The sequence below is a fragment of the Schistocerca gregaria genome, chromosome 2 (assembly GCF_023897955.1).
Source record: "Schistocerca gregaria isolate iqSchGreg1 chromosome 2, iqSchGreg1.2, whole genome shotgun sequence".
NCBI classification, from domain to species: domain Eukaryota; kingdom Metazoa; phylum Arthropoda; class Insecta; order Orthoptera; family Acrididae; genus Schistocerca; species Schistocerca gregaria.
Genome location: NC_064921.1, coordinates 191,214,239 through 191,226,809, shown reverse-complemented (window position 1 = coordinate 191,226,809; position 12,571 = coordinate 191,214,239). Strand labels below are relative to the sequence as shown.

Below are 12,571 nucleotides of genomic sequence, written 5' to 3'. Positions count from 1 at the left end.
TATACTGCCTCTGAAGCAACAGTGCTCTATCTACATATTTATTACACTTTACCTTTGGGAATCTATTGTTTAACCAGTAGAAAAGGTCAAAATACTGCTTTAGAACCAATTAGTGTGTCTTTTTATGTCTCAGTCACATAAGGGAACTGTATTTTATGATCACCATTGTGTAGTGTTATCATGAGTATCCAATCCTAACTACAATTGTTGTAGTACATTGCAGACCATAGGTGGAAGAAGAGGTACAGAATGGGTAAAGTGACACATGAAATAGGTATGTTTTATAACACATTAATTAGTTTGTGATAAAAGTGGTAGTCACCAGAGGCCAAGTAAATGACCATCACTTTTTACCAGGGCCATTCCATGTCGCGTGAACCAAACCATCTCATGACACTTTTCTTACATATGCAGCAGGATAATGTAATCATTTCGACAATATTTCAACGGACCAATTGGCCACCATCATCTGGTGATATATAATCTCGCTGGAACTGAGTTTTCAACAGAATTGGCAGCTCCTTTATACACCACAGCCAGCCTACTGCATGTGCATGAGCAAGAGCAATGCTGCTTCCAAGTGCAAGTGAACTTGGAATGCAACAGTGGAAGAAATAAACAAAAAGATATCATTAGCAGAACACTAAATAAAAGAATCCACTGGTCAAAATGCAGACTTTTCTGGTTTAATATCAAATGAAATTGCACTCCTTATCTTCATTAACTGGAAACCCTTATCTCTATTAATAATACTATCTAATAATCAAATCTCAATAGGTGTCTTTAGGACACACTGCCAATAGCAGGTAGCAGGAGGGATCATTTGCGTCTCATTATACATCACCTTATGTCCTTCATTAAGACAGTAACCTGCCACTGTGGATTTCTCTGGCTGAAACAAACAATTGTGATAATGGTGTTAACATACTGGTCCTGAATAGTACGGATAATAGCTTGGGCAATACATCCCATCCCACAATGACAAGGAATTTTAAATACTCCAATTCCCTTCAGTCCCAAATAATCTTTCACAGATCTAAGAAGGACTCTAATCTTAGCCGGTGGCATAAATACACTTTTGATGTTAAGTCTGTTTAAAATGCTTCAAATTATTGAGAATATACTCCCAGCAGAAGGTAAAAAGCAACAGATTCACAAGTATCCTCTAATGGTTTCACCAGTGGTCCCAACTGAAGAGCATGATGTATTTGTTAGCCAGTATGGCCATTTCGCTTAGAAATAACTTTTAAGACGGTTCAATCCCAGTATCAAGCTTTCTGCATCAGAAATGGCATATGCTCTCTTTACTGAACTCCCTAAGACCCTCGACCATAGGTATGGTGGAAGACAGCTGGTCGCATGAAGACAACAATCATTACGCATATGTTTTTGATTTGCACTATGCCCAAGTCCTATCATTATTTCTGTGAACCGAAACATCAAGAAAAAGAAGTTTGCTAATCTTTCCAATTTACATTGTAACTATGATACTAGAATAGTGCCAATTAACATGATCTAAAAAAAATGATTCAAAGTACCAGTCCCATGAGGCCAAACCATAAAAATATCATCAATGTATCTCCAAAAACAGGTGGGTTTAAAAACAAAGTTCTGAGTGTCATATCTTCAAATTCTTCCATAAATACTTTGGTGACTATGGGAAAATGGGACTCCCCATAGATACACTCCATCAGTTTGCTCAAAACATGTATTGTTAAATAAAAAATATGTCAATGTCAGCACATGATGACATAACTTAGTTGTTTCATCATAGAGTTTCTCACCAGTATTGAAATATTGTGTCAAGATGTTTACATTATCAGGCTCCATACCCGAGAAGATATCATCAGTCGTAATGCCAGGAAAGATTATGTAATCACACCAAGACATCTCACATACCATCTCAAATTTGAATGAAACATAGCTCACCTGTTTTCCCTACACAAACAATTAACTATTAACAATTTCAGCATTTTATTTGTCTCCACTTTCATTTTATGGCATCTTGAAGTTTTGTCATTTTTAACAAATTTCATATCGTCATCAGAGTTAAAAATGTCAACATCTTCGAACTTTGAAATGCCATAAAATGAAAACTAGAGTGCAATAAAAATGCTAAAATGTTGTGCGATTATTTATCTCTGTAGGAAGAACAAGTATGTCAAGCTTCATTCAAAACTGAGGTGGCAGGTAAGAAATTGTCTTTTTTATCAACTGACATGGACTGACCCACAGCACACCCACACGAGCACGCCCACACACAAACACACACACACACAAGCTACTTAACTCTGTACGGTTATGTGAAATACAAAGTGCAAAAAGATTTTCAGCATATCAAAAGAGTTACTGAATTGAAGAAATATTAATAAATTTTACAAGATAAAGTTTTACTATTTCAGCCTTTCATTGCCTGATACCTGTGAAACATGACATCAAAAAAAGTTTTCTATTATGTTTCTTAAAGATTATAATAATTAAAAATCACACGAAAACAACACACGTAGACTTAATACGGTAGAAATGAAAACATAGTTCATCTTACTTTCTCATAACGTTCATTACATCAAATGCTCTCTGTGTGTGATTGTGGTTCCTGTAGGGTGGCTTCTCCTTGCTTCCTGGGTATGGTATATGTTTTTGAGAGCTTTCATCAAGAGAATTCTGGCTTGCATATCGAAGGAGAAGACAACTGAAAAAAATTGATGAAGTCACAAAACATATAAGAACTAAGAACTTGAATGCAGGCAATGGAATGAAGCTATTAAATAATACTGAGGCAAAAATCAAACAAAGGAAAATCCAGGATGGAATGTAACAGTATTATGAGAAGGAAAGTTGCCACTCACCATGTAGCGAAGATGCTGAGTTGCAGACAGGCACAACACACACACACACACACACAGTTGCCTGAGACTGCAGTTTTGTGCGCGTGTGTATGGGGGGTGGGGGGGGGGGGGGGGGGAGCACGCGCATCTCCGCTATATGGTGTGTGGCAACTTTCCTTCTCATAATATAATAGGCTACTTAAGATGTGAAACAGAGTTGTTCAACTCTTATTATATGCTATTTACTACAAGCTAAAGTAATTTATGGAATGAAGCTACCACATAATACAGATGATGGGATATAGAGTGGTTCAGCTCTTTTTATATTCTATTTACTACGAACTAGAGTAATTTATTGTGAGGATACTGAACAATAAAACAGGAAGATAAAAACAATTAGCAAATTGTAAGGAAAAAAACACTCACATGATAAGCTATACCATCTACATAAGTTTTGTGGTAAGTATATAACTTCATGAATATGAAAAGCCAGCAGCCATAAGGTTTTATACTTATTTCACCATTTCCAATTTCTACTGTAATTGTAGACTTTTCACACTCCACAATTCCAACCTATTAAACAGTTTGTCAGTGAACCACAATTAGCATATCACTGTGTGTCAGCTTTCACAGCTCTATATGGTTCATGGGTTTACTGTTTCTCTACTCAAAAGGACATGCGAGTTGAGGCCCCTGCTGTCCCCTGCTATCTGAAAAAAACTCTTCATCTTCTACACTGGTTTAATTTACCTGACAAAAATTCTTATTACTAATAGTTTTCACAACATAGTTACTTACAATGAATCTTGATAACTGTGTGTACAATAGTCAAACATTAGCTTATACAACTCATTACAGAAACAAATACATGTGGAATGAGTCGTTGGTCATTTCTCTGTTCAGAAGTGGTAGAGATGTTACAAATAATGAAGTAATATCTTTTGTTTTGTTATCATTTTATCTGTCAAGCTTACGAGGCATATACAGTTACACAGAAGGTATACTTGACAGTTATGACTGATTTCCCTGATGGATTGTCGATCCGAAAATCAAACAATAACAGGTCTTTCTGTGTATTTAAATGCATGTATTTAAATGGTATTACATTCATTTACGCTAGAGTTAGTTGCAGATACATGCATACACCAACAAGGTACATAGTTGTGTTCTATGTGAACAGCCTCAGAAGGCAAGGCAGGGCTGCAATGCTGGATGAGTGGATCTGCCTTGTACACTAACTTATGAAGTTAGAAGATACATCCTGATAATTTTAATCACCTTAATGAATGTTGATGATAAGCTTAATTTCCCTTTTTTCTCAGATTTTCATTGCACATCATACCAGGTATCATACTTCACTTCCCTTTCATCTTACAACCATCATCAAATACAAAAACACATATGGGAATGCAAGCTTTCTCGGCAAAACTCAATGATGAAATTTTCTCAGGTTCTTATATAAGTCAAGGTGTCATTCTGCGGCTACCACAATGGAGGCAGAAGAAAGCGGGCACCTACTTTTCCTCGACATCCTGATAAATAAGAAAACTGGTGGAACGTTGGGACATTCTGTTTACAGAAAGAAAGATGCACATGGGCCGGTATTAGAACAGCAGTAGCTACCATCATCCAGCATGATGGAAATCCGTACTCACCTCCTTGGTGTGTAGATCACGAATCATATACGACAAGGAACTCTAACCACTGAGTTGCAGCATCTTCTCCAGGACCAGCTAATGGGAGACACAGATAAGATGCACTCTCCAACTGAACAAGACGAAGAAGGAAGAAGACTTGGAAGAAGACACAATGTCTGCTGTTCCTACTGTACGCTGGACCACCCATGACCAAGATTACCAGTATTTTGGAGAAAAATAACATTGAAACCATTTTCTGTTCATCGGCTAAAATCAACAATATGTTTTTCTCAATGACAGACACATTAGGACTACATACAGCTGGAGTCTATAGCACCTCTGTAGCTTGGCAGAAAGCACACTGGGGCAAATGGGGTCAAACTGCAGCCTCCAGCATGGCTGATGGCCATGGCGTGTGCCCGCTGTGGGAGGTGAACAGCAACAATGTATGTCTGCTCACGGCAATGCACATCGACAGTGTGCCCACTCATGTGGTGGTGGCTTTGCAGCGAGATGCACGGACTTTAGCATGTGGCCTGCCAGGGAGACACCCATCAGCAGGAGGTAGTCACCCAGCAGTTGGCTCGACAGTGTGGAGGTGCCAAGATGATTCTGACTCTGCCCAAGCCATGTCTGCAGCTACTGACAGCCAAGTCTGACAGTGGCAGATGGCTACTTCATCTTGGACTGTGTGTGGACTACTTCTCACAACTAGTGGCTGGCATAGACTGCGTAACTGAACACATTGGGCACAGCTGAATACCACTGACATGATGAGAGTCTAAATTAGTAGGTGTATATGTGGGCCGTACTTGCTAATGTTTCAGAAAGAACAGTACTCCCAGTCCCTACCATAAAAAACTAGAACTTTCAGGTCATTTGAAAATTGTGACATCATTTGCCCTTGCGTTCCTGTCTTGTCAGCTCCTCTAGAAGCCCTGTCGGTGCTGAAATTGTCACAAATGTGCCTTTTCGAGATGTTACCCGACATCTTCTCCAATGGCAATGTACTGAATACATTGTCTTGCATAGTAGATAAGCGCTCAAGCCATGACACATAGTTACTGAATGATTTGCATTTCCTTCCTCATGATGTTGGTTTGATGAATCAATGCAGGGACTGTTCATTACACTGGGCAAAGCTGTGGTGCAACACTTCTTTCCAATTTGAGGGATCAGGTCCTCCAGACTGTGACCCCGTTTACATCACTAAAAAAAATAGTCTTACATAATGTTTCATGACATACAGGGTGTCCGCAAATTAAAAAATCACAATACGACAGTTTGGTTTCAGTTGCGCATTGCGCCATGTTCAGTGTTATGACTGCACAAACCTGGCAGTCGACAGTTGTAGCACTGTTAGATACGCCCATCCACCACAGCAAGGTTGTAACACATCGGATGAGAAAAATTGGCTTATAATTGTCCTAAGGCCAAGCAACATTACACTGATTTTAGTTGTAGTGAAACTGGCACAAGATATGCTGAAGATGATGTCCACCATTTTTTACCGCAAGCTGAAATCTAGAAACAGGATGTTCTGCAACAAATTGGAATGTATTGCCAAATGCGTGCCTTCAATACCACTATGCTCATAATTCAGCTACTGAAAGCAACATCTTCCAGATAACCTCACAGCCAGAAGTCCACAGATTACGAACAGGTTATGTGAATGGCCAAGCTATAAGGAAACAACAGGTGATAATCCTAGCATTTCCAAAATGGCTCTACAGAAGCCACTTCACTGGCTGTGCAATGTGTACAGGAGTGCCATCTTGCATACAGATGATCCTACCCACACATCTACACTGCTGGAGGATTTGAATGAAGGTGTACGAAAGACCCCCATAGCATTTAGCAGTGACTGTAGAGGTAACAGGACCCGCAGGACTCATCTACTAGGAAAAACACAGCCCTTCAATAAACAATGCCATCAGCCTGTGCCACAGTCATCTTTGGTGAATGAGGTGGTACCAGCTGATGTACATGCAGATTTTCTGATGGCCATTTTCTGTAATTCTACATACAGACATGTCCTCAGAGATGGAAATGGGCTATGTCTTTCCACAGAATGCTCCAGGGCCATTTGTTGTCCACGTATTTGCGAGTAAGAAATTCCAAGGCTAGCAGATTAGCAGGAAGCAACATCCGAACATGGGTGATTTTCCTTTCCTCCCTCCACCACACTGCACTTCAAACGAACCTCTTTTCGAATTTTGTAATCATTTTCTCCAAATAATTAGCAAACTTTGGAACAATGCCTTTTCATACGGTTGAGTATCAGAACTTCTGTAGGGCTACTGGTGCACAGTCACTGTTCTTGTAAACGAGCTATATCAGCAACATGCGATTCTCTGTGGAGACGGTCATGTTGGGCATCTCAGACACAAACTGAGGAACAACTGTGTGTCCATTGGTGTGCAATTTCTGATGCTTACAGTGCCATCTACTGGTCAAATTCTGATACTTTTTTTTTTGTTGCGTGACTTTTCTCCCCCTATATCAATAATACACTGTTAAAATTTGATGCAGTTCTAAGCTTTGGTTCTCTTTCTACAGTGTTCACAAGCTGGAATTTTAATTATGGACACCCTGTATGTACAAAATTCTCTGCTTCTCTTTCTACTCTAAATAAGTTGGCTGCTTATTAACTTATATAGTATTTTCTAATACTAACCCAGTCTACTGATAACTGATGAACTGGGAACCCAACTGATCAGACAGTTTTCTGTTTAAAGTAGATACAGGTTACACAAAAAGTAGTCAGAACACAGTGGTACTAGAATCCGAGACACTCACTGTCATGTCTCTAATTTGTTGCTCATTATGGTATACTCTCTTTTTAGGGTAGTTATAAGTTTGCCCATTGAATGTAGAAGGTTAGGTTTCATGGTGATGTTTAGGTACACTAGGCTCTCAGTTGGATGTACTTCCAATGGCTTATCTGGCCATTACAACACTACATTGGTCCCACAGCAGTGACTGGCAGACAAAAAGCTGTTCCTTCTATGTCACAGATTGCATCATTAATCAGTAACTCACTACCTCGTAACTGTAGCATCTTCATCTCTTAGGTTGACCTGTCCTTAACAATTCATAACTACTTCAGGTTTGAACAACAAGTAAATCCAGAGCACCCCAGCCCTTTTGGAAGCAAGAATCTGATGCCAGGATATCCCTTCGGCATCTTACTGCATCTGCTTTCCTTAAAAATAATTGTACCTCACATGCTTTTGTATCAGCCTGGATTATCCCCTCTTGTGACACAGTAATGTTTGTGGCACCTAATCTATTACTTGGTGTAATTGTTCCTGAAGCTATTCATAAGGGAGACACAATCTCCGGAACTGTCCTCACACTCCCTCTAATATTGCCTCTCTTTCAGCCTCAAGATATAATTTGGCGAGTGTCTCCTCCAGCCTCCATACTTTGTTTCTTCTTTTCCAGATGTTGCAGGTAAATCTCAGCGGCCAATGGTGCTTGGTTACGATGACATCATCCTACATGAAGACCAGCACTTGTCCTTCACATTCAGATTCTCCAACATGCCTACCACTTCCCCACTGAAGAGGTGTAGTGCCACTAGAATTATGGCATGTATCATGATCATCCTCAATGGTAACGCCATCTGGGGAAAAGGAACCCACATCACCTCCCTCTTTAAAAGACCAGATGCCCAGGGTCCATTGTCACACACCAACAACAACACAACTCATAGCATTAAGCTAAAATACCTATGTACTATCTACGCATTACACTCCCTACCTGCATATCTCAACAAAATACATTAAAGTGAAAACAGGAATCTCTCCATATTTAATTAACAGAACATAATAACCCAAGTAAAAAAGGAAAACTATATTAACACAACATAATCTACCACAACGTTCCAAATGGCTTCCACATTTCCTACATAATCAATCACACACCCAATTCACACAAAGCCTAACAATTTATTTTGTGACTTCTGTGCATAAGGTAACACACATATGGCCTGTACTCAAATTTGTGCATCTTGCTCCCTACCTTCTTCCCAGGTTGTAGTGCTGATACATTTGGTACATTTTCTCCAGCAGCAGTAGTTCTTACATTATGATGCAGTACCAAACCCAGAAAACTTTTATGTCGACTGACTCTGGCCACGGAAGCCCATGCAATTATATTTGGTACATAGTTTGGAGCACCCTTTTAGGTGGACAATGCTTGTGTGCATTGGTAATTGCAACTTAATGTTCACTAGTGATGTGATTTCCACAGATATGGCCCTTGATATCCCATAATAAATTTCTTCGTTTTACCCTTTGATGTATAGGGGCTAGTTAACAACATCAATTTGCCAACCCTATATTCAGGCAATTTACTAGTACACTGTCCCATTTTAACTTGACACGAGTGCCCACGTGTTTGCCTTCTGCACTCGCTTCCATACATCATTTAATTTCTAGCAAAATTCTGCATAGGTTTCTTATTTTTTCCCACCTAATATTTAACAACATCAAAAAGTGGTGTCGTCTTTCCCCTGAGCATCACCTTGTATGGCAAGGGCCCAAAGCTATTATGCATTTTTCATTATACACAGCCAAGAGATAGGGCAGGTAAACAATCTAGTATTTTGGTCATTACTAATTCAATAGCTCAATATCTGTATGTTTCCAGAATGAGATTTTCACCCTGCAGCAGAGTGTGTGCTGATATGAAACTTCCTGGCAGATTAAAACTGTGTACCAGACTGATACTCGAACTCGGGACCTTTGCCTTTCGTGGGCAAGTGCTCTACCATCTGAGCTACCCAAGCACGACTCACAACCTGTCCTCACAGCTTCAATTCTGCCAACACCTTGTCTCCTACCTTCCTTTAATCTGCCAGGAAGTTTCATATCAGCGCACACTCCATTGCAAGGTGAAAATCTCATACTGGAAACTTCCCCCGGGCTGTGGCTAAGCCATGTCTCCCCAATATCCTTTCTTTCAGGAGTGCTAGTTCTGCAAGGTTCGCAGAAGAGCTTCTGGGAAGTTTGGAAGGTAGGAGACGAGGTACCGGCAGAATTGAAGTTATGAGGATGGGTCGTGACTCATGCTTTGGTAGCTCAGGTGGTAGAGCATTTGCCCGCAAAAGGCAAAGGTCCCGAGTTCGAGTCTCGGACCGGCATACAGGTTTAATCTTCCAGGAAGTTTCATCTATACGATGGTTCAGTGAACATATTTAGTCCTCCCATTAGCTTGTGTGTGCAAAACACTACTAGTTCTTTGTTTCCATATATGTAACAAGTGACACTGCTGTCTCATTTGCTGTGACATGAAATTGGTGCCATGATCTGTAATTATCATGTTGGGCAACCAAACTTCAATAATCAGTTGTTCACCACTGCCTGTGTTTCTGTACTCACTTGCTGATCTGGAATGGCAATCACCGTGACATAATTTGAAAAATGATCTGTGATAGTCAAAACGTAGCTGTTACCCACCGCCTAAAAAGACCCAAGATGTCCATCCCAAGTATCTCAAATGGCTTGGATGTCTGTGGTAATATTTGAAATGGTACTTACTAATGATGCAAGTTTGCACATGGCAAATGATTCTTCACATATTGATCAACATCCTGTCTCCACATTCATCACCAATACTATTTGGCTGCATTATGATCTGTTGTTCTGTGTCCTCCATGTTCTGATAACAAGTGGTCATGAGCTTCCATTTAAAAATTCCTCTAATAGTGCAGCCCGCACCATGACACATGGTCCAAGCTTTGTTATCAAGGATTCGCCTACAAGGATTACTTAAATCTGGAAACTTTGTTAACAGCTTCTCCATGGCTATTCTGCTTTCTTCCTACAAATCCTGACCTTCTTGGCATAATGCAGCTCTACTGGCAGTTTTCTTATGGCTGAGGTACACACTTGACCTGTCTAAATCATTCTCATCCACAACATCCAAATTGGCAACTAACTAACTTTTGTCAAAACCACTTTATTGGTGCCGAAAGTATCCATACCAATACGAACCGTATGTTTTTCTCAACTTGCTGTATACGTACAATGCTTCTATGTACAAAACAGTCTGACACTGTCTACCAATGGCTCTACCACACACAAAAAATTAGTCGTTATGTCTGTATCCATGTTCACCCTGTGGCAGTTTATGGCACAAACTGAGTCTTCTGACTTTCTATGCAGTTTAATTGGTTCTATCCTCATGACAGGAGAATCTTGCAAGAGAATGTCATCAGTAGCAGTCTCTTGCAGTTGGAACATTACACTGAGTTTGACAGTCTGCTGTGAAAGACTATTTTTTGCCTGATGTTCAGTTAAGAAATCTAACCCTAAGATTGTGCATTAACCTTCACCTACATGGGAAAAAACTTGCATATTCTCTCTGAAACATTTCACACCAACACAAAAACTGAGCATCGGCAAACCTAGAGATGCCACCTCATTATTTCCTACTCCATATAACCTATAACATGGAGAGTTCATCTACTATTACCCAAGAAGTCAAGACTAGACGCAGATATGCAGGTCCCTGTGTCAAACAATAACTTATGCTCTTTACCATTTATCACACCAACGAAGCAACACTTTGCCTCTGCCAACGGGACAGCGAAATTTACAGTGAATGCCTTTTGCAGGATTTGGTGCTCCTGTTCAGGGTTTAATAACTGTTTATTATGTACTTGTCCACTCTGCTTTTTATTTCTACAGTCTTGTTCATGGTGCACATCCACACCAAACCTGTTGCACTGAGACTGCTGATATGCCTTCCAAATGTGGCGTATGAGCCCATTTCTCAAACATTTTATGTTGTTGTTGTTGTGGTCTTCAGTCCCGGGACTGGTTTGATGCAGCTCTCCATGCTACTCTATCCTGTGCAAGTTGCTTCATCTCCCAGTACCTACTGCAACCTACATCCTTTTGAATCTGCTTAGTGTATTCATCTCTTGGTCTCCCACTGCGAATTTTACCCTCCAATATTAAATTGGTGATCCCTTGATGCCTCAGAACATGTCCTACCAACCGATCCCTTTTTCTTGTCAAGTTGTGCCACAAACTTCTCTTCTCCCCAATCCTATTCAATACTTCTTAGTTATGTGATCTACCCATCTAATCTTCAGCATTCTTCTGTAGCACCACATTTCGAAAGCTTCTATTCTCTTCTTGTCCAAACTATTTATCGTCCATGTTTCACTTCCATACATGGCTACACTCCACACAAATACTTTCACAAAAGATTTCCTGACATTTAAATCTATATTCGATGTTAACAAATTTCTCTTCTTCAGAAACGCTTTCCATGCCATGACAGTCTACATTTTATATCCTCTCTACTTTGACCATCATCAGTTATTTTGCTCCCCAAATAGCAAAACTCCTTTACTACTTTAAGTGTCTCATTTCCTAATCTAATTCCCTCAGCATCACCCGACTTAATTCGACTACATTCCATTATCCTCGTTTTGCTTTTGTTGATGTTCATCTTATATACTCCTCTCAAGACATTGTCGATTCCATTCAACTGCTCTTCCAAGTCCCTTGCTGTCTCTGACAGAATGACAATGTCATCGGCGAACTTCAAAGTTTTTATTTCTTCTCCATGGATTTTAATACCTACTCCGAAATTATCTTTTGTTTCCTTTATTGCCTGCTCAATATACAGATTGAATAACATCAGGGAGAGGCTACAACCCTGTCTTACTCCCTTCCCAACCACTGCTTCCCTTTCATGCCCCTCGACTCTTATAACTGCCATCTGGTTTCTGTACAAATTGTAAATAGCCTTTCGCTCCCTGTATTTTACCCCTGCCACCTTTAGAATTTGAATTTATCTATACAACATATGCCTAATTTTTCTCGCATTCCTGTTGCCACATCTACCTCTTCTAACTGTGTGGCTACCCTGATGGCCACAGCCAGCTAAATCCTTTGGGTTTTCCATATGCACTCTCTTAGACAAGTTGGATGGAAGCCCCTCATAAAAGTATCCTATGCTCTATGCCCAACCTCCAGAAGGATATAATGAGGTGGAATCATGTTGTTCATTAATCCTGTGTTTCTTCAGTACAAAAAACTAAAGTAAAAAGATATACTCATCCATCTCCATAATACTATGAGG

The 12,571-nt window shown here is 39.9% G+C and overlaps 1 protein-coding gene across 6 annotated transcripts in view; it reads right to left on the bottom strand.

Moving 5' to 3' along the window:
• The window catches only part of LOC126336657 (ring canal kelch homolog), a 129,303-nt gene that overhangs the window by 104,286 nt on the left and 12,446 nt on the right, over positions 1 to 12,571 (bottom strand). For 5 of the 6 annotated variants that reach the window (XM_050000591.1, XM_050000593.1, XM_050000595.1 and 2 more), the window contains one exon: positions 2,546 to 2,692. In XM_050000591.1, the coding sequence (XP_049856548.1) occupies positions 2,546 to 2,692 (147 nt within the window). Of the gene's footprint in view, positions 1 to 2,545; positions 2,693 to 3,254; positions 3,532 to 12,571 lie in introns of those variants that run through there. The other variant, XM_050000596.1, reaches the window with a different exon arrangement.